This window comes from Moschus berezovskii, chromosome 14 (genome assembly GCF_049115385.1).
Source record: "Moschus berezovskii isolate FMDL1 chromosome 14, NW_MosBer_1.0, whole genome shotgun sequence".
NCBI lineage: Eukaryota > Metazoa > Chordata > Mammalia > Artiodactyla > Moschidae > Moschus > Moschus berezovskii.
Genome location: NC_142473.1, coordinates 27,820,143 through 27,842,482, shown reverse-complemented (window position 1 = coordinate 27,842,482; position 22,340 = coordinate 27,820,143). Strand labels below are relative to the sequence as shown.

The following is a 22,340-nucleotide window of genomic DNA, read 5'->3' as shown; positions in this document are numbered from 1 at the left end:
CTGGCTAAAATAACTCACTCATCAGTGAGATAACCTACCCACTAGGCCCACCAGTCAGAAGACCCCAATCCCCAAGAACAGCGGTGCTTACCACATTTGGGGTCATGCAACTTTTTTGAGAATCTGATGAAAACCATGGTGTAGCTCCCGAGCCCCATGAAAATGCACACACACTCAGAATTTTCTATATAGCTGCTGGGGGTCTCAGGGAACTTGAAGATCCACCACCTCTTTCTGGAGCCCAGGTTAAACACTTTGCCCTGTAAGTCTGGATTGACTGCAGGGAAGTTGTCAACTTGCTGGTCACACACAGGGTTCGCTGGACCTACTTGGAACCTTTTCACAACCCTTGAACCAGTCCCCAGGCTGTGACCCTTGAAGGGCTGGCTTCCCAGATCTGCCCTGGATGTGACCCCAACTGTTTCTCCAGGTTTAGAGACCTAATAGGCAGAAAAGTTGGGGTGATTCCTCATGTGAGTGAAGAACACATCCCAAGATGATGGCAAATAGCCTCTTGAATCATATTGGCACTCTCCTCCTGATACACTGTGCTAACCACAGGCCTTAGTTTTCTTATCCAAATGTCAGAAAGAGAAGCAAGAAAGCCATTCCAGCATTTATCTCCAAGGCAGCTAAAACCATGGTGTACAAACTCCTCCAGATTCACTGGCTTTAAAATATTTGCTCGGCTTTTTTTGACTATGGAGAAAAGATTCTAAATAAAATCATTTGGCCTGTCCAAGTCACACAAGGATGGTTTGATATGGGACAAATCATATAGATGACCTGGTGTCAGCTGTTAAGCTCCACACCTTCAAGAAAAAGGATTCTTAACTGGAGTTCCTAGATTCTAGGGCATCCACAGATGGGCACTGTGGGGGGCGGGGTCACCAAAATCCCCTGAACCTGTAGGCAAATTCAGTATTTCTGTGCTTATGGGCATCATTTTGAGAAGTATGTCTGCCCCATGCCTCAGAGAGTCAGAAGAAGCTCAAAGGCGTGATGACTGCAGAACAAAACAAAACGAGAACAACAAAGGAAGCAGTTTCTGGATTTCCCTGGGGGCAGCTTACTGTGAGGATTCCTCCATCCTGGCTGTTCAGCAGAGACAGGCATTTCTTGCTCACCTCCATGGCCCAAACCTACAACAACAGGCAGTGTGAGAAGGAGCTTGCTTATCTCGGTCACAGTCATCTGCAGATTCCTTCTGGACGCTCACACAGAACCGACCACTCTGCACTTTCTCCTTCTTGTCACCGCCAGGTCGGTCCCCATTTCCTTCACAACATCTGCCATTGCTCTCATTTCTTTCCACATCCATCTCCCCCAACTACGAGGGCCGCATCATACTTGACTGTGTAAATGCAGAACTTAGCACCGTGCGCAGTGCCCTGGACACTCAGCTGGTTTGCAGGATGAATAACGGGCAGGTGACTCATCCATCCCTCAGCAGCGCAGGGCTGGGACCTCCGCCCAGCGATCCCATTCCCACCGCCAGGGTCTGAGTCCCCTGCTTCCAGCCTCTTCAGGGCAACGACAGCAGCTCTAAGCACCAGAATGTGTTAAGGTACCTCGGAGACAAAGGGGGACTGAAGACACAAGTTCATCACGAGTCCCAGGAGGGCATACATGACGTCTCTGAACAGGTCCGCATCCTCCTCACACTTGTCCTTGGGAAACAAAACAAGGTGATCAGTGATCTTCCTGTAGCTTGTCATGGTCACCTGTTCCCCTTGGCGATGATCCCAGATCTCTCACACTCCCTAAATGGCCAGTGTCATGAACTGAAGTGATGCAGGAAAATTAGAGGCCGATTTATAGCACAGAGTGTCTGGCCCCTCTGCTGTGGGGCTCTGGCCCTGGGTTCAAATTGCAGAGGGAGCTACTGAAATGGGTGCTCAAGCCACCTTCACAGAGAACCCTCCAGACATATCCGGGGTGGAGGAGACTTGATCTGGAGAATTCTTTAAGGCCAGCTGCCCATCAAATCTAGGGTTACAGAATGGGTAAGCCACTGGCCCCTGCACCCTCAAACAGAATTTTTAGAAAAGTCAGATAATTAAGAAGTCCATGGCCCCAAAGCAGGTAGAAGACTAGCTCTGAACAGAAGAGTTGAAATACCATGAGGCCCAAGCAGGCAGCCCCGAAGTCTTCGGAGGCAGACATCTGTCTTTGGGTGGCAGCCTCAGCGCTGAAGTTCCCCATGATGGCAAGACACTGGCAGAGAGCTGATATGTTGGTGACCTTGGGATCTCTCTTCTGAAAGGGAAGGAAGAGAAAGCGAATCTGCAAAGAGCAGAGGAATAATGCTGGGATCATCTCCAGGGTGTCCTTCACTCTCCAAAACGTCTGGGAACCAGACGGCCTGATGTCACATGGGTAGGTCATTGGGGTCACGCCAGGAGAAAGGAAGGAGGCACATGGACGGGCAGACCCCAAAGCGCCTTGGCCTGGCCCCAGTCACTCCGCCAACCAGCTGGGGGCACTGGGGCAAGTCCTGTCTCTTCTCAGAGCTTCCATATCCACATCTGTGAAACACCAGGGTGCTAACGCACCCTCCAAGGACCCCTGAGAATTCTATGGGTCACTGGGGACAGGTCTCATCACAGCACACTCTTCTGGAGGACCCCCCCACTAGCCCCAACACTTGTACCTTTCTCCCTCATCGACTCCAACCACCACGCCTGCTCTCCTGATCAGGACGACAGTTCAGGGGACAGGGTTGCATGTGGTACTTATGACACTGGTGACCTGATGCAAAGAGCCAACTCACTGGAAAAGACTGATGCTGGGAAAGATTGAAGGCAGGAGGAGAAGGGGGTGGCAGAGGATGAGATGGTTGGATGGCATCACCAACTCAATGGACATGAGTTTGAGCAAGCTCCAGGAGTTGGTGATGGACAGGGAAGCCTGGTGTGCTGCAGCCCATGGGGTAACAAAGAGTCAGACACGACTGAGTGGCTGAACAACAGCAGCAATAACAACTTATGACAGGACTTGGGTCAGAAGGGGACTGGTGGAGACCGACAAACTCTCCGCCTTCACCGCCTGCAGCCTTCCTCCCCTGCAACCAGCCCTGCCCATGAACCTTCTCCACCTCCCCCACAGCAACTGTTCCAATAACCAAGACTTGTGTAAATTCCAGCTGTGAATAAATGATCAATCAACTCGAGAGGCAACGGGAGTTCTAGGAGGCAAACCCCTGTTGAAACGGCCCCGCGCATGCTCCCGAGAGGGTCTTTCGCAAGTGACAAGACAAGGGTTTGCTCACCAGCACACCTGTCAGCACCGGAAGGACATCTGGAAGGCTGGTCTGGAACCAGACTTGAAATCTGTCAAGAGAACATCAGCCATGACTTATTTCTACACCGTGCAAAGTAAAACATAAGTGCAGTGTCTTGGGCAACGGAACCGACAGTCCAGCTGTGGGCCCCTGTGATTTGCTCCTGCATGAAGGAGTCATTCGGAAACAGAAAAGGTCATCACCGGGAAGGTCATGTGGCTCTACTCTACTTCTAAGCCTGAAGACTGGCCTTTGATGTGAAACAACACATCTCAGAGGTTAGTTCTCTTCTGCAGAAGCTGCTGGAATCCTGAGGTTTCTGCAAATTGACTTTGCACTACCCCTGCCCTCCCCTTGCTCCGAGTTACACGGTATAAGCACATTTACATGTCACAGCTGTCAGGAGGGCCCATGGCACATATGCCTCCACCTGATATTCGGGCTAGTATTGTCCCCAGCCCCTGCTGATGGCCAGCTACCTGCACGAGGAGCTCTCTCGTTATATGACCATTTCTGAGTAAGATGCCCTAATGTTGGTGAGGAAATTAAAAACAAAACAAGTGGCAGAGGGCGAGGGTGGGATGATTCGGGAGAATGGCATTGAAACATGTATATTATCATATGTGAAACAAATTGCCAGTCCAGGTTCGATGCATGATACAGGATGCTCGGGGCTGGTGCACTGGGATGAACCAGAGGGATGGGATGGGGAGGGAGGTGGGACGGGGGTTCAAGATGGGGAACACATGTACACCTGGGGCAGATTCATGTCAATGTTGGCAAAACGAATACAATAAAGTAATTAGCCTCCAATTAAAATAAAAAAAAAAACAAGACGCATTAAAAAAAACAGTTATGAAAATCTAAGATCTTTACTGTTTTCTCAAAAAAAAAAAAAAAAAAAGGCAGGAGGCTGGCTACCCACCATGCCACTGGCAGCCCAGGAGGGCTCCCCTGTGTTTCCGTGTTTCTCCTCCCTCTCCATCCCTTTCTCTTTTTCCTCCCTCCTCCTTCTCTTTCCTATTTATTCAACACACATCCGCCAGGCAGTTCCTATTAGGCACTGATTAGGGGAAGAAGCTTCACCAGCATACAGTAATAGCGGCTTTGCTTACTATGAGAGGTGCTGTTCTAAGTACATGATGGCTTCCAAGCCTGTTGAGGGCTGGGTCCCACTGCACGCAGAGGGACTGGGACGGAAGTGGTGACCACAGCCCTTGGGGACATCAGCTCTCCTACGCATGGAATCCTGTGATGCTCAGTTGGCCCAACCTCCCGTGTGGCACGCATTTTAGAAGATCAGATGGTGCAGCGGAGGCTGAAGAGAAGATGTCAATTTCTGGCAAGAAAAATTACCTTTCTTGCAGAGCCAAGTCTGTGAGCAGTCCCATGGCTGAGTTGGCCTTTTTATCTGAGAAGTCAAGGAACAACACCAGAGCTTCCAACAACCTGCAAACATACGTAACACCTTCAGGATGGGCTGACCTCCAGCTCACAGCAGCCCCAGCGAGGGGGCCTGGTGTGGAGACCAGGGAGGAGTCAGCACCTGAGCGAAGTGAGCTGAGAGGGCTGCTCATGCCCCCAGGAAGCCCAGCCCCTTTCCCACCCCAACAAGGCAGGTACTCTGCCATGAGAACGGTTCTACCACTTAATGTGCGGTTCCAGGGGGGTGAACAGTTTTAACCTGCCTTCACTGATCATCAGACGCTGACTTGGAAGGCCTCTGGTGCCTCTACCGTGTGACTCTGGCTCGGCCAAGCTGAATCACACAGATGACATCTAAATGGCACGCTTACTAATGTGCTGATAACTAAGTGCGAGGCCCTAATGAAGCGGGGGATGGATTAAAGATGTAACAAGATTTTGACAGGTTGCTGAATATATGAGATGAAATTTCAGAGTTAAACCCAAAGTCCTTCACTGAGAGCTGGAAAATCTGTTTAAGTCACAGAAATGGGAGACCTGGTTGATAACTGACTCATGTGAAAAAGACAAGATTTTTAGCCAACTGCAAACCCAGGATATGAGCAGTCTGGTTCGGCTGCCACAAAATGTAATGGGGTATCAGGCTGCCTTAAGGGCTGACCAGCACCAGGACGATGGGCGTAGTAGTCACGTGTCCATCCGGCAAACCCACGCAGAGCATCTGCAGCGTGCCGAGTGCTGTGCTTGGCTGGGACACCGTGCTGAGTGCCTGGCCTCCTATGGTGACGTGTCAGGTGACAGGATAAAACAGGCATGTATTGAGTGGGCATGGAGCCCACCTGGCAAGAGCTGCGGGAGGACGGAGATGAGGAGGGCACTCCCACATCACTTGAGGGTGGAGCATTGGCTACTTGTCCCTTTGCCCAGGCGGTCAACAGCTCTAACTGGCACGGTGTGCCAGGTGGGCACAGACAAGGTCCCAGCTCCAAGGAGCCTGCAGCCCATGTCAGGCACGTGGGGCCGGAGCTGAGCATCTGAGGCAGAGGGCACGGCAGTCAGAGAGGTGACGAGGCGTGAATCGGTAGACACACACTTGGGTACTGCTAGTGGATCCTCACAGCTAGTGCGTAGGGCGTCCTGCTAGTGGACAGGGAACAGCCAGCCTGGGTCACGATGGACTGTCTACGGCCTTCCGGAATGTCTCTACTTCCCCTGGGCGTCATGAGTCCCAAGTGTGGGTGGTGGATGACCTGCTCGGTGGGGGTGAATGGGGTGGGTAGGGTGGGCTGCAGGCTCTTGAGCCTCTCTCAGTCTCTGAGTGAGAGGAAGTTCCGGGAAGCTGCATTTTATAATTTTATTTATTTATTTTTGGGGGCTGTGCTGGGTCATCATTGCTGTGAGGGCTTTTCTCTAGTTGTGGTGCAAGGACTTCTCATTGCAGTGGCTTCTCTCGGTGAAGAGCATGGGCTCCAGGGTGTGTGGGTTCAGTAGCTGCAGCTCCTGGGCCCGAGAGCACAGGCTCAATAGTCGTGGCATGCTTAGTTGCTCTGCACATGTGGGATCTTCCTGGACCAGGCATAAAACCCACGTCTCCTGCATTGGCAGGTGGATTCTTTACCGCTGAGCTACCAGGGAAGCCCCGAAGCTGCATTTAAATAAAGTCCCCAGGTGATTCCTAGACACTCTATTTCTCAGAAGTTCAAGAACTAGTCTAGCAGGCAGTATAAAGTCCTTTCAGCCTTTTAAGTAGGAAAATAACAGGACAGATGTGCATTTAGGACAAAGCCCTTTGGTGGTGCAGCAGAGGCAGATTAGAGCAGGTGGCACAGGAGGCAGGGAATCCAGTGGGGGAGAGCTGGGGCTGTTCAGACAATCAAGGTCAAGGGACGAGCTGGGACGGGGCAGAATAAGACGTACAGTCGAGAAGAACGAGGCCTCATGATGGCCTAGAGGGGATGCCTGAGATGCCGCAGGATAGAGAGAGGAGATGCATCCAGGAGATGCTGGGGAGGCGGGACTGACAAGCGCCATCTCCTGAGGGGTGTGGGGAGGGAGCCATCCAGGGAGCTCCCAGGGTTATGGCCTAGGCAGCAGGGCAGATGAAAATGCCACATGCGCAGACAGAAGTTCAGCGAAGGGGTGGGGGTCTGAAGAACTACTTTTGAAATACTAAGTTTATGATAAAATTACTAAGCCTATGGTCAAATTACTACGTTTATGATACTTGGGATGTTGTGATGGAGGTGCCCAGTGACAGACGGATGCTTCCTTCTAACATCTGAGAAAGAGACTTAGACGTGATAATTGGGGCCGCGGACGAGGAGAGGGCCAGGGATAGGATGTTGGAGTCCCTGACCTGACAGATGACAGCATAAAGGGGGCTCGCCAAGGGAGCCAGGAAGGAAAGCAGAGGGTAGGAGGAGGGCTAGAAAGAAAGATATCATTACGAGCAGATGCCATGAGGCCACAATGGGAGATAAAGACAGAAAACAGCCCATCAGATTGGGCTCTGATATTCAGGAGCATGGCTTCCAGTCACCCACATGTATGGTACTGGGATTCTTTAGCAGCTTGTCCTGGGAGGGGTCTGGAAGCCAAACCACCTGAGGAATGGTTGAAGAAACAAGGAAGCTTGGGCCGGAAAACGTCAGTGTCTTTGGACACATCAAGCAGTGGAGAGAGGGACAGTGGATACAACCCACAGGCCTTCGACAGACAGAACCGAGGCCTCAGTAAAGAAGGGCGGCGGGGGCAGGGCCTCAGGGCGGTGGGAGCAGGCAGCTTGTGTTTGGTGTAAGGAGATCATCTTATATCAATCAGGACTGTTCCAGAACAGGGCACGCTCCTCTCCTTAACTGGGGAGAGACCCCCACCCTATGAGCTGCTGTGGCGCCCATCCCTGTCAAATGGAGAAGAAGAGAATGCAAATGCTGGAATCGTCCCTGCAGCGCCTCACACACAGGCCTTCTGGGAAACCCCAGAGGGGACACTGTGCTGGATGGGGCTGGACTGGATTGCTACTATGGTCTCTCCACACTGGGGGTTCTGCAAAACCCCAACTTCCTCGGGAGAACATCCAGTGTTCCTGCTGTCAGAAATCATTTATTTCCTTCAGTTCAGATTCTTCCCTCACCAAAGCAAACCTGTTTTCTTTAGTCTTGCGATGAATACTAACTAACCTGAGTGGCACAGAAGAGCCGGGGGTCTAAGATTCTCTGGGTTTTGTGCCTGGAGGATAAATGAGACAAAATGCACACCCTAACTGGACACAGGTGACAGGTGTGTCCTTTTCCGGTGGCAGGTGTTCTGCTCTGCTGACCTGCAGCTGATGGACAAAGTAGAGGGACCACAGGTCAGAAAATGGTCTAAGTAACCAATAAGTGCACTTTCACCTTAGTTTAGGACCCTGAGCAACAGACCCAGAAGACAGAAAGTGATGCAAAAGTCATTATTGAGTCCAAACCACATGATACTAGTTGCTTTCTTTGATGTGGCAGATGCTGTTTGCTGGTGAACCAGACATCCCGTTACCCCACTTCTGTCCTGCCTGCCTCTGCCTCAGAAGCTGGAACCATCTCCCCTCCAGAGTGGCATGTGACACAATTCTGACCAAAGAGAAACAAAAGCAGTAGTTCCTCTTGATAAAAGGGACAGACCCAGTTGGTGCTAACCTGTCTTAAAGAGGGATGTGAAGCTTGGAGTTGCGGCAGCCTTATGTGACCATGAGGGAAAGGTCAAGAGAGGGACAGAGACCTTGACCCTGCCATCATTAAGCCAGCAAACCAGCTATTACTATCTTTAGTCTTCTAGATGAGTTCTCTCGGTTAAGTCAAGAGACTAATCTGTCAAATGCGGCAGAAAAAAGTTTACCTGGCATATAGGCATCATCTCTCTGAAGTTTCACCATAAATCTCTGATGCAGATGAGATACCAGGTGCATCAGGGCTAAGCAGTTTCCTGGGTCACACAAGCAGAAAGAGACGTGTGGAGGGCTGAGGCTCCTGACTGCTTCAATCTAAAGCCCAGCACTTTTCACAAAGGGGCGCTGGCCCTCACTCTACTGCTGTCCACGCACATTTGTCCCTTCACATTCTCATATGGGGAGGAATGCGAGGGTCATGGGACCTGGCCTGTTTCAGACGATCTCATTTCAGAGAGCATGTTCCACCTCTTCCCAGTTAACCTGGAGTTAGATAGTAACAAGAACAGTGGGCACAGGGTGATAAACGGAGGATTCTTTGTCTAAAGCAAGTGGGCAGTACTGCACAAGATGATGACAAATGCCACGACACTGGAAAAATTCAAATGAAACTCAAGCAATTCACAGACAAGCTCCGGTGGGGGTGGGGAAAGCTTATGATAACTGTGGCTATATTTACTCAAAGAGACCAAAACCAAATGAAAAAACATATGATGAAGGTACTGAGGAAATGACTGCAGTCATTTGAAATGTGAAATGCGCTTTTGATGACTTAACTCTGCTAACGACCCATCTGCCCGTGTGCGCTGAGCTTCAGGGGCTGCCAAGGCTTGTCCTGTGAGCCACAGGGCTGGGCTGGGCCGAGAAGGGGTGAGCCAGAGCCCAGACTCATCCCCACACCGTTCTCAGCACCCATGGGCCTCCTCACCAACATGGGATGGGCACCAGAGCTCTCAGCATGGTCCAAGCAGGTCTGACACGGCTTCAGATTTGGCTGCCTTTCTAACGGGGAACAGAGACTAGAAGCAAGCTCCATGCCTGGGAGACAGCTGGCTGAGATGACCCGAGTCACTCTCCTACCCCACCTGTGAAATGGGGGAAGGACGCTTATCTTGTCTCCTTCCCAACGAGATAATAGTGAGTAGAACTGGAAGTCAAATTCTGTTTTTAGATTACATAGGAAGCATTTATAAAGCAAAGGTATAACCATGGCTGGGCTTCCCAGATGGTGCAGTGGTAAAGAACCACCTGCCTATTCAGGAGACACAAGGGACTTCAATCCCTGGGTCGGGAGTCCTCTGGAGGACGAAGAGGTACCCCACTCCAGTACTCTTGCCTGGAGAATCCCACGGACAGAGGAGCCTGGCGGGCTACAGTCTGTGGGGTCACAAGAGTTGGATACGACTGAGCACACACACAGACACGATCACAGCTACTATTTCTTTTAGATTGAACCACACAAAATTGCCAACATGCGACCTTTTCTTGACATAAAAAGTGGCAATTTCACATATTCAAACTAATAATCTTCAGATGGAAAAGCACCAGGCAGAATCATTATGGCTCATTTAAAATTAAAAAAAAAAAAAGCCTACTTAGGAAAGAGGCACATTCCATTCCTATCACCTTAAGCCTTGGAAAGACCTACACGCAACAGTATTTGAGATGTGTTGTGTTTATTTATACCCTACTCACTCCAGAAAGGATTTCCGTTCTGTCGCTTAGTCGTGTCTGACTCTTTGCGACCCCGTGGACTGTAGCCCACCAGGCTTCTCCGTCCATGGGATTCTCCAGGCAAGAATACTGGAGTGGGTTACCGTTCCTTCTCCAGGGGATCTTCCTGACCCAGGGATTGAACCTGGGTCTCCTGCATTGGAGACAGACACTTTAACCTCTGAGCCACCAGGGATAAGTAAAATCAGGTAGCATCACCTGAAACAGGAATAAACGAAGAAAAGTAAGAAGAACAGGAGCAGAGTGGAGCCAAGACTGAGGCTAACAGAGCAGAGGCAAATGGCCCATTTTACAGGTAGGTTCCAAATCTGGTTTCTGCAAGTGCCACCACATTTACATGGTCTGCAGTGTCTGTTCCCTGGTAGCCCAGTGGTTAAGACTCACGTAGGGGACCCCGGTTTGATCCCTGGCCAGGGAACGTGACCTGACGTGCCGCAGCTAAGAGTTTGCATGCCTCAACCAAAGATCCTGCCTGCCACAACTCAGACCTGATGCAACCTGATAAATAAACCTGTGAAAAGAAAGAAACGAGCTCAGAAGTGACACTGTCCATGGTAGTCAGTTCAGACGGAAGTTTGTCCTGGAGGTCCTTAAGAGGCAGCATTCCTCTCAAAGGCTCCTTCTGGCTTTTAATCCTTAATCTGGTCAGCTGGCTCCTTTCACATCAGAGATGTGGGAAAGGCGACAGGTCTTAATGTGGCAGGTGAAACCTGAGATGCCGCAGGGAAACTCCCGCCCACACGCATGCCGAGCCTTACCGGATCAGGTCAAGGTGGCCAATGATCAGGTTCCGTCCGTTCTCCGTCTGGGCGAGCTGCAGCAGCAGGGCCAGGCTCTGCTGCCGGATGGCCAGGACTGGGGAGGCCAGCAGGGAGGGCAGAAGCTTGCCCATGTCTGGACGCAGCACAAGCAGGCGCTGATTCTCCTCTGCGAAACACAGGGCACGTCAGCCTCATGCAGACCATGGTGGTCACACGGGCTCTGTCGTCCCTCCTCTAAACGAGAAAGCCAACTCTTCTCCAGGAGGCAGGATAATGAAGGTAAGAGCATGGATTCTAGAAGCAGACTGTTGGGTCTGAACAACCAGAAAATGACCTTAGTCGAGTTATCAACCCCTTAGCTTCCTCATTAGTGGAACGAGGAAGAGGACCAACATAACAGAATTGTCATGACAATGAAATGAGCTAATACGTGATGTGTGGAGAACAGGGACTGGCACACACGTATATGTTAGCTAGTATCATTGTTCCTGCCAAAGGCTCCATGGTGGACGGTATCCGGAAATGTGAAGAAAGGGAAAGAAATCAGCTGAATGGTGAAAGAGCTTTAGACCACTGATTTTCATCTAATGGCCAAAGCAACCATCTGAGTTCTTTCTAGAAAACTAGAACGACCACATGAGCACATTAATGAATGAAGCATGCTCCCCTTCCTGGTCTGTGAACTGTTTCCAGGGTGGTAGCATTGGATATGCCCTCTCCTCCTTTCACCTGGTTCATTTGCTAACCTAGTGCATGAATTTATCTGAGAGCAGGCAGAGGGATACAGGCTGGAATACGAGGCTGAGCTCTGAAACAGAGCACAGTTTGTTTAGATTACAGAAAAAAAAAAAGGAAAGTAGCTCACTGTAAACAACTCAAATAACACAAAATGTGTATACAGCTGAAAATGGAAGTTTCTTCTCTGTAACCTCCTCCAGGTAAGCCCTTTCCCTAAGGGGGGCTATTATTCATATGAATGATGTTAAAATATAATACACTATTCCCTGTAACTGGCTTTTCTCTCCAGTCAGCACTATATCACAGACCTATTTCCATGCCTTTACTTTTAAGCATTCCTTTGTCCTATTTAAAAATGTCTCTGTATTTATTGAATTGGATATACCAAGATTCCATTTACCTGAGACAGAGCATTTATGTCCTAGGTTGTGTCTGACGGTATTTTTCCAGATGTTAAAAAAAGATGTGACCTCCAGGTTCACAAAAACCAAGGTAGGGTGCAGACTGAGGAAGTGGGGCTGTGCAGAGGGAGACAGATCCCATTCAGCCTGAGGAAACACCTTGCCGTCAAGTCCATCTTCTTAACCTCAGGCAAGGGGATCTACGCAAACATCCCCCAGAGCCCAGGCACTGCCCCGACAGGTAGCAAGGCACCTGGATAAGGATGTTAGTCTGAGCATAATTCCCTTCATGGAAGAGGCCCCCTGATTCTCTAGAACCTAAGATTTCTAGAATTTAAGGTGATTCCTCCACTCTACTAAATGAATAGAAAAAATTACATTCTCTCATATTCAGCATTTAACCATTTACCGGCTGCATGCATAAGCTCCCTTGCTGACTTCCCACAAGAACCCATGCATGGGAGACACAGCTATCACTATTCCCATTTTCACTGTTTTGTGTTCAAAGTCAAACATTTTGCCTCATTTGAAAAAACACTTTTTTTTTTTAAATGAGAGAAACACCTAAAATTTTTATTTACATTGAGGTCACTGAAGTGGCGACTGTATAAAAATTTAGCAAACCCCAGACGATGCTAATATGTAAAAAGGGAAGAGTTAGGGTAAATAAAATCCCAAAGCATGTCACTGTCTTAATATTAAGCACTCATTATTAATCAGTGTCACAAGAGGCCATCAGGGATGGCCGTTATAGGTACTACAGTCAGCAAAAAGGAGCACTATTTTTCAGCACAGAAAAGGAAAAACTTTACCTGCCCCACTGCCAATGCATGAAGTGAAGCTACTTGTCTGCAAAGGGCAGGGCAAGTACCCAGGTGATGAGACGTGATCCCGACCGTGACCTTGCCCGCCGTGGAGGGAGCTGTGAGAGTGCAGTTCAAGTCTGTATGCTTTTTCCAGGGGACGTTCTAGACCTCCACTCTCCAGGGCCTGTCCCAGGGGAGCAGTCATGCCTGCCCCCGCCCCTGCTCCGTAACTCTCCCATGACCAGTGCTCTGATGATGACTGATGGTGGTTCCCCGGCTTACCATTCTCGCTGCACACTGCCTGCCAGAGTCTGAGAACAGAGAAGCACACCGTCTCTTCCACGGCATCTTTTCCTGCTGTGGAAAAGCACCTACATGGGCAAGGGAGAGATGTATTAAAATTGCAGTCTTGATCTTCCTTTCAGTTGGTTTCATTTCACCTCCAGGATCCTCAAATGTGGGTTTAAGCAGGTCACCGAGGGACTGCTCAGCCCTGAAGTGAGGTCCAGGACAAGGATGCAGCTGAGGAAGCTGGGGCTGCCTGGAGAAAGGACAGTGAGCCAGGGGCCAGGGCGATGGCTACACCACACCAGTGAACTGTTCATGGGCCTCCTCACGCCCACAAATGTGTGCCAGTGACTCCAACCCATGTCTTGTCTTAATCCCCGGGAATTGCATCAGAACAACTGAAGTACAAAATACAATTAAAATACACGTAGCAAACTACCTCCTGCCATATGAGTCTTTCTTCAGAGGAAATTATAAATGGGATCAGCCAGGACCCAGCGGATCTCATTTTCTGAAATGATCAGTAAATTCCAAAAGAGGAACGGAACGAAGGTCCATCTTGCAAAAACTGGTGGGAAAAGCAGCAAAAATGGTCAGTTCTCTGACTTTGAAGGGCTTGGAGGAACTCTGGCAAGTTTTGCTAACTTTTGTCTCTCTGCAGTTGTTACCTGTGGTTTAACTCAAACTGCTCACAGCTCAAGGGTGTTCACATGGCACCCAGTATCGACTGAAAGCAGTACCATCTACCATCATGCTGCCTGTGTACTGAGAGTCTGATTGCATAAGAAATGGTTGTCTTTCCTTGCTTTGAGGCCAGGCTGTCTTTACAAGCATCCCTACCTTCTTATAACCTCATTCTCACTGATGATACTGAATCCATTGTTTGTTCTGAATAAAGTTCGTTCTGTGCCTGAAACAAATTCAGAGAAAACCACATCGTCAGAATCCTGAGCTGTCTGCCTGAATTGTCTAGCTGTCACAGAGCCAGATGCCAACAGAAACTGAATATGGAATGTCTAGGTCACCAAATTCACAGTTTGGGCAGAAACAAATGCCTCCCATTCCGAAACCTACACCTGTCATCAGCCACTTGGTGCCACAGTAAGAGGGACATCCTGTTCATGGGAGAGCTGGGTCCGGGTGTGATCTGACAACTCCTCATTTTGTAAGCTTTAAAGAGTCTCCAGGAGCTGCTTAACCTCCTGGAAGAACTGGCATATCCATCTGTTCTTAAATGTTTATTTCGAAGCTGTTTCCAGGCTCTAGAGAGGAACTGATAATCTTTAAGAAACTACTGCAGGGGTGTTTGAGCACCCTCCACTGTGCATTAAAGAGAAGTTAGACTCCATCCATTTGTACAAACAAACAACATTCTGGCACTGAGAAACAAGGAAGGTTTCAGTCCTGGGATCAGTGATTACAGGAACTGGTAAGAGACAGCAGCATGGGTCTCATTAGCAGAAGGAAAGCTGAGGTTTGCTCTGAAACTCTTTTCACATCCTAAGAAACTATTAAGTGTGACTGGGATAAACTTCATGGTTTATCTTACAAACTTCTGTCTTCCATTCCTCTATAGTTGGGGGGAGATATGTGGGGATAAGACAGGGTGTTTGGGGGTATATATGGGGTGTGTGGGGCTTCCCTGGTAGCTCAGTTGGTAAAGAATCCACCTGCAATGCAGGAGACCCCGGTTCGATTCCTGCATTGGAAAGATCCCCTGGAGAAGGGATAGGCTACCCACTCCATTATTTGGGGGCTTCCCTGGTGGTTCAGACAGTAAAAAAATCTGCCTGCAACGCAGGAGATCCCAGTTCGATTACTGGGTCAGGAAGAGCCACTGTAGAAGGCACAGGATACCCACTCCAGTATTTTGGGGCTTCCCTGGTGGTTCAGACTCTAATGAATCCCCCTGTAATGCAGGAGATCTGGGTTCGATCCCTGAGTTGGGAAGATCACTCCAGCCATTGAAAACAAGTTTGAAAACTAGCCTGAGAATGCCATGGACAGAGAAGCCTAGCTGGCTACAGTCCATGGGGTCGCAAAGAGTCAGACATGACTGAGCAGCTTTCATGTGGGGTATGTGTGGGGTATGCAGATGGTGTGTGGGTATGTGCAGCCCATGGGGAACAGACTAGAGGTGAATGTGTGTAGTGTGGGGGTTGTGATATAAGCATACATGGTGTCTGTATCCCACGTGCATGGTGTGTGTGTGATGTAAGTACACATGACGTGAGCACATGCTGTGAGTGTGCATGTTAAGAACATATGCAGCGGGTGTGTGCTGTCTATGTTTTCTGTTGAATTGTGTGTCCGCTATTTATTGCAGGTGTATGCAGTGTCAGCAGAGGAAAGGATGGCGCTGGCTGGGGTGGGGGATATTTCTTAAGCACCCCCTTTAGCACCTGTGGAAGGAAGGGAGGAAGGGATTCTTTGCCTCATATGGTCAGACCTCTAAACTCTGTCCCTTCATACTAGACAACATTAATGAGATCACACACACTGCTGGCTTACAATCCTTCATCATCTCAGTAAGGATTTCAATCCCCCCTGCGTAGAACAAAGGGATCTGATCAGGCTTGGAAAGAGCCTCCAGAAGATACTTGGTCGTCACGGCCGAGTTCTTTCCTGAGTCCAGTGACTCCTGGGCTTCCTTCTCTTGAAGGTCTGCTTTCTCTCGAAGATCGACCTGATTCAGGTAATCTAGCAAAACAAGGAGGAGAAGCATAGCATCATCCTAACAAGCAACTCGTGGACCAACCTCTTTCTGAAGTTGAGAGGCAGAAAGCATGAGAATAATTCAAACTTGTTTTCAGCATGGAAAACTTTTAGGAAGAGTGTATAGTTTCTACCCAGACTCTTAAAACATCTTGGAATCAGTCAAGGACAACATCGTTTGCTGTCTAAAAGACTTGAAGGGAGGATGGTAGAGAAAAGGAGGAGGCCAAGAACAGAGAAAGAGGAGGCGGGCAGGGTGGTTAATGAGAGGACTGGACTGTGCAGGGCCAGGCACGGCTGTGCCCGTGGCCAAGTGCAGAGAAGGCATGGAGGGCACCCCAGAGCCAGAACACAGAGGGGAGGTGCAACTCAAACAAGGACTTCAGCAGGAAGTCTCACCTTTTACCTGTGTCCGCAGATGGGGGTTTATTTCTGAGATCTTCTGATAACACTCTCTAGACTGGAAGAAAGAAACACGGCCATGAAGAGTGGCTAGTGGGGAGCGGTGATTATAAGAAAGGCACGGGGTACCACAGGGCTTGGCTTCTTCATTATCTCCTCCCAGCCTTCCTTGCTCCCCTCGTCGGAGGCAGGCATGGGGAACGCAGCGTGCATTTGATATTTTGTTGAGGCTTCTCCGGTTCTGTGGGGCAACGGGCATTATTTCAAAATTCATTTTCAAAAATAGTGTTGTCAGATACAGTCTGTGATGGAAAATAACCACTCCTAAATTCTCATGGTTCATGACTGGCTGGGAGAGGAATAATTACAAGGTAAATGCAAAATTCAGATATGATATTTGCACTAAGAGAGAATGGGAGGCTACCTGTCAGATATGCCCACATGGAATAAGGAAATAAATGAAGCTAGAAACATTGTTGATGGAGACTTCCGAACAGGAAGAGACAATTGCCTATTGAAACGTGCAGGCTGCAAAGGGCTAGTGAGGGGGCGGTTCACTGGCCACGGAACAGTCAACTAGAACACCTGAGAGTGAGTTGCTCTCACCGAGGACACTGTTAGAAAGTTTCTGCAGAAGAAAGATTCTTGCTAATGGGTTTAGGATGACAGGTTTAGGGCAGAGAAGAAAAGCTCAGGGGGAAGAAAAAATGGTTCTCCGATATCTTAAAGGCTCAAGACTCATCTAGAAGATCAGGATTAAGAAATAAACTGAAGAAAAAAAATCACATTAAAACAGGGAAGGGTGCTGCAGGATATCGAACATGGTAACTGTAATAGACTGAATGTTTGGATCCTCCCAAAATTTATGTTGAAACCTAATCCCCAGTGTGATGGATCTGGACGTGTGGGCTCTGGGAAGCGACTGGTCATGAGGTGGAACTGTCCCCAGAGAGCTTCCTTGCTCCTGCTGGTTGCCTATGAACCAGGACACAGGCCCTCATCAGACACTGAATTTGCCAGCATCTTGATCTTGTACTTCCCAGAACTGGGAGAAATAAACCTTTGTTGTATAAGCCACCTGGTCTATGGAACCCCAAAAGACTAAGATGATATCCCTGTTTCCAATTTCTTTTTAACCCTAGCTCTAATCTATCAGCAATTCTTGTTGACTTCACTGTCAGTGTATAAGCAGAACCCCTCACTTCCCACCACCTTCACTGTCACCAATCCAGTCCAAGCCGTCATCACCTCTCACTTGGATAATTTGTTGCAATAGCATTGACTGGTTTTCTGTCCTTTTCTTACCATGTCAGGATACATTCTCAATACAGCAGAGTAATCCTTAAAAACACAGCTCAAATCATTTCGCTTCTTTACTCAGAACCTTCTGATGGTTCCCAGGGCACTCAAAATAAAAGTCCAGGTCCTTCGAAAAACCTGTAGGGCGCTAGGGCCTCAGTCCCTCACATACCCCCACGGCTCATCATATCTCCTCTCACTCTCCCTGCTCACGCCGTTCCACCCACCCGTCTGTCTGGACCACTCCTCCACTGTATATCCACATGGCTTCCTCCCCTCACGCCCTGCTTTCCTTCAGAGAATCTTTCCCTGGCCCCTCTCTATAAAACCATCTCGCCTTCACCGCTTCCCAATTTAGTTTTCTCAGGGACACTTATCACTATCCAATGGACCACACAGCTACTTATTTGGTTTCTATCCTGCGACAGGTCACCCTCACTGCACGAAAGTGAGTCAAGGATCTTGTCTTGTTTGCTACTGCATTCCTGCTGCCTGGAACAGTGCCTGGGACACAGAGAGTATGCACTAAATATTTGCTAAGTGAATTAATTAACTGAGTAAATTAGTGAATGCATGGAATTTGGTGGACAGGGGATTAACATTTTCCTTTCTACTCTATTATTTGACTTTATTATGATAAGTTTGTATTATTTTGAATTAAAATCCAACAGAATAATTTTTTAAAAATGTACAACAGGGGGCAATTTCTTATTAAACATATAAAATCTTGTAAATGGAAAGACATCTCATGTTCACAGATCAGAAGCCTTAATATTGTTAACAATATTCAATGCAATTCAATGCAATCTCCATTAAAATTCCATCTGTCTGAATAACATTCCATTGTATAAATACACCACATCTTCTTTATTCGTTCATCTGTTGATGGGCATTTAGGCTGCTTACATGTCTTGGTGATTGTAAATAGTGCTACAGTGAACACTGAGGTGCATGCATCTTTTCGAATTATGACTTTCCCTGTATATATGCTCAGGAGTGGGATTATGGGATCATAAGGTAGCTCTATTTTTAGTGTTTTTAAGGAACCTCCACACTGTTGTCCAATTTACATTCCTACCAACAATGTAGGAGGGTTACTTTCTCTCCACACCCTCTCCAGCATTTATCATTTATATTACTCAGCCATAAAAAGAATAAAATAATTCCATTTGCATCAACATGGACAGACCTAGAAATTACCATACCAAGTGAAGTAAGCCAGGAAAAGACAAATATCATGATATTCCTTATATGTGAAATCTAAAAAAAAAAGGACACAATGAACTTATATAGAAACAGATCTACAGACATAGGAAAAAAAACTTATAGTTACCAAAGGGGAAAAGGGGAAGAGAGACAAATAAGGAATTTCAGTTCAGTTCAGTTGCTCAGTCATGTCCAACTCGCATGCCAGGCCTCCCTGTCCAATGCCAACTCCTGGAGTTTATTCAAACTCATGTCCATTGAGTCGGTGATGCCATCCAACCATCTCATCCTCTGTCATCCCCTTAGCCTCCTGCCTTCAATCTTTCCCAGTATCAGGGTCTTTCTAAGAAGTCAGTTCTTTGCATCAGGTGGCCAAAGTATTGAAGTTTCATTTTCAGCATCAGTCCTTCAAATAAATATTCAGGACTGATTTCCTTTAGGATGGACTGGTTGGATCGTCTTGCAGTACAAGAGACTCTCAAGAGTCTTCTCCAACACCACAGTTCAAAAGCATCAATTCTTTGGCACTCAGCTTTCTTTACAGTCTAATTCTCACATCCATGCACAACTACAGGAAAAATCATAGTTTTGTCTAGATGGACCTTTGTCGGCAAAGTAATGTCTCTGCTTTTTAATATGCTATCTAGGTTGGTTATAGCTTTTTTTCCAAGGAGCAAGTGTCCTTTAATTTCATGGCTGCAATCACCATCTGCAGATTTGGAGCCCAAGAAAATAAAGTCTGTCACTGTTTCCATTGTTTCCCCATCTATTTGCCATGAACTGATGGGACTGGATGCTATGATCTTAGTTTTTTGAATGTTGAGTTTTAAGCCAGCTTTTTCACTCTCCTCTTTCACTTTCATCAAGAGGCTCTTTAGTTCCTCTTCACTTACTGTCATAAGGGTCATGTCATCTGCGTATCTGAGGTTATTGATATTTCTCCTGGCAATCTCGATTCCAGCTTGTGCTTCATCCAGCCCGGCATTTCGCATGATGTACTTTGCATATAAGTTACATAAGTAGGGTTGTCCCATGTCCAGTTCTAACTGTTGCTTATTGACCTGCATACATGTTTTTCAGGAGGCTGGATCAGTTCAGTTCAGTCGCTCAGTCGTGTCCGATTCTTTGCGACCCCATGAATTATAGCATGCCAGGCCTCCCTGTCCAAAACCAACTCCCGGAGTTCACTCAAACTCTGGATAGCCACATGTAAAAGAATGAAGTTGGATCACTTCCTCACACTATATACAAAAATTAACTTGAAGCGGATCAGAGATCTAAATACAAGTGCTCAGCTTAGTTCAGTTCAGTTCAGTCGCTCAGTCGTGTCCGACTCTTTGCGACTCCATGAATCACAGCATGCCAGGCCTCCGTGTCCATCAACAACTCCCGGAGTTCACTCAAACTCATGTCCATCGAGACGGTGATGCCATCCAGCCATCTCATTCTCTGTCGTCCCCTTCTCCTCCCGCCCCCAATCCCTCCCAGCATCAGAGTCTTTTCCATTGAGTCAGCTCGTCGCATGAGGTGGCCAAAGTATTGGAGCTTCAGCTTTAGCATCAGTCCTTCCAATGAACACCCAGGATTGATCTCCTTTAGAATGGACTGGTTGGATCTCCTTGCAGTCCAAGGGACTCTCAAGAGTCTTCACCAGCACCACAGTTCAAAAGCATCAATTCGTCAGCAATCAGCTTTTTTCACAGTCCAACTCTCACATCTGTACATGACCACTGGAAAAACCATAGCCTTGGCTAGACGGACCTTTGTTGGCAAAGTAATGTCTCTGCTTTTTAATATACTATCTAGTTTGGTCATAACTTTCCTTCCAAGGAGTAAGCGTCTTTTAATTTCATGGCTGCAATCAGCATCCGCAGTGATTTTGGAGCCCCAAAAAATAAAATCTGACACTGTTTCCATTGTTTTCCCATCTATTTCCCATGAAGTGATGGGACCAGATGCCATGATTTTTGTTTTCTGAATGTTGAGCTTCAAGCCAACCTTTTCACTCTCCTCTTTCACTTTTATCAAGAGGCCTTTGAGTTCCTCTTCACTTTCTGCCGTAAGGGTGGTGTCATCTGCATATCTGAGGTTATTGATATTTCTCCCGGCGATCTTGATTCCAGCTTGTGCTTCTTCCAGCCCAGCGTTCCTCATGATGCATAAAAGTTAAATAAGCAGGGTGACAATATACAACCTTGATGTACTCCTTTTCCTATTTGGAACCAGTCTGTTGTTCCATGTACAGTTCTGACTGTTGCTTCCTGACCTGCATACAGGTTTCTTAAGAGGCAGGTCAGGTGGTCTGGTACGGCACTAAAGCCATAAAATTCTTAGATCTTGGATTAGACAATGGTTTTTTAGATTTGATATCAAAATCATAAGCAATCAAAGGAAAAAATTAGGTAATATAGACTTGCATCAAAATTAAAAAACTTTTGTGCTGTGAAGTAAAAAGATAACACAGAGAATGGAAGAAAATATTTTAAAATCATTTACCTGATAAGGGACTTGTATCCAGAATGTATATGGAATATTATATTATGATAATCTTTATATCACTTTATATTGAATAGTTATATAAATATACATTTATACCAGATTGATTACATTTATATTCAATATAAAAAGACAACCTATTGATAAAATAGACAAAGGATCTGAAGAGTCATTTCTCCAAAGATACATAAATGGCCAATAAGTACATGAAAAGATGCTCAACATTATTAGCCAACAGAGAAATGCAAATCAAAGTTATGAAATACCACTATAAGGTGGTATACTCATCAGGATGGGTATAATAAAAAAGACAAATAAATAGCAAGTATTGTCTGGGATGTGGAGTAATCAGAAACATACACTGCTGGCAGGAATGCCAAATGATGCAGCCACTCTGGAAATCACATGGGCAATTCTTCCAAAGGTTAAACACAGAGTTATCATGTGACTCATCAGTTTCACTTCTGGGTGTATAACCAAATAGACTATAATCATGTGTCTATACAAAAACTTGTACATGGATGTTCATAATAGCCAAACGTGGAAATAAGTCACATGTTCAACTGACGAATGGATAAATAAAATGTGGTATATCCATACAATGGAATATTGTTAGGCAATCAAAGAAATGAAGTACTATATATTAATATATTACAGCATGGATGAAACTTGCAAACATTATGCTAAGTGAAAGAAGCCAGGCACGAAAGACTACAAACTGTATAGTTCTATTTATGTGAATAGTGTAGAACAGGCAAATGGATAAAGACAGCAGTAGATTATTAGTTGCCTGGGGTGAACTGGGGGTGGGGGTGGATGGAAGGGAAGTGACTGCTGCTGCTGCTTCTAAGTCATTTCAGTCTTGTCTGACTCTGTGCAACCCCATAGACGGCAGCCCACCAGGCTCCCCCGTCCCTGGGATTCTCCAGGCAAGCACACTGGAGTGGGTTGCCATTTCCTTCTCCAATGCATGAAAGTAAAAAGTGAAAGTGAAGCCGCTCAGTCGTGTATGACTCTTAGAGACCCCATGGACTGCAGCCTACCAGGCTCCTCTGTCCATGGGATTTTCCAGGCAAAAGTACTGGA

General features: G+C 47.3%; 1 protein-coding gene across 3 annotated transcripts in view; it reads right to left on the bottom strand.

Moving 5' to 3' along the window:
* The window catches only part of TTC12 (tetratricopeptide repeat domain 12), a 57,883-nt gene that overhangs the window by 5,646 nt on the left and 29,897 nt on the right, over positions 1–22,340 (bottom strand). For 2 of the 3 annotated variants that reach the window (XM_055423035.2, XM_055423037.2), the window contains 10 exons: positions 16,251–16,494; positions 15,648–15,836; positions 13,977–14,046; positions 13,131–13,219; positions 10,901–11,069; positions 4,640–4,732; positions 3,272–3,332; positions 2,122–2,259; positions 1,572–1,670; positions 1,074–1,142 (listed from right to left, as the gene is read on the bottom strand). In XM_055423035.2, the coding sequence (XP_055279010.2) occupies positions 1,074–1,142; positions 1,572–1,670; positions 2,122–2,259; positions 3,272–3,332; positions 4,640–4,732; positions 10,901–11,069; positions 13,131–13,219; positions 13,977–14,046; positions 15,648–15,836; positions 16,251–16,494 (1,221 nt within the window). The remainder of the gene's footprint in view (positions 1–1,073; positions 1,143–1,571; positions 1,671–2,121; positions 2,260–3,271; positions 3,333–4,639; positions 4,733–10,900; positions 11,070–13,130; positions 13,220–13,976; positions 14,047–15,647; positions 15,837–16,250; positions 16,495–22,340) is intronic. The other variant, XM_055423036.2, reaches the window with a different exon arrangement.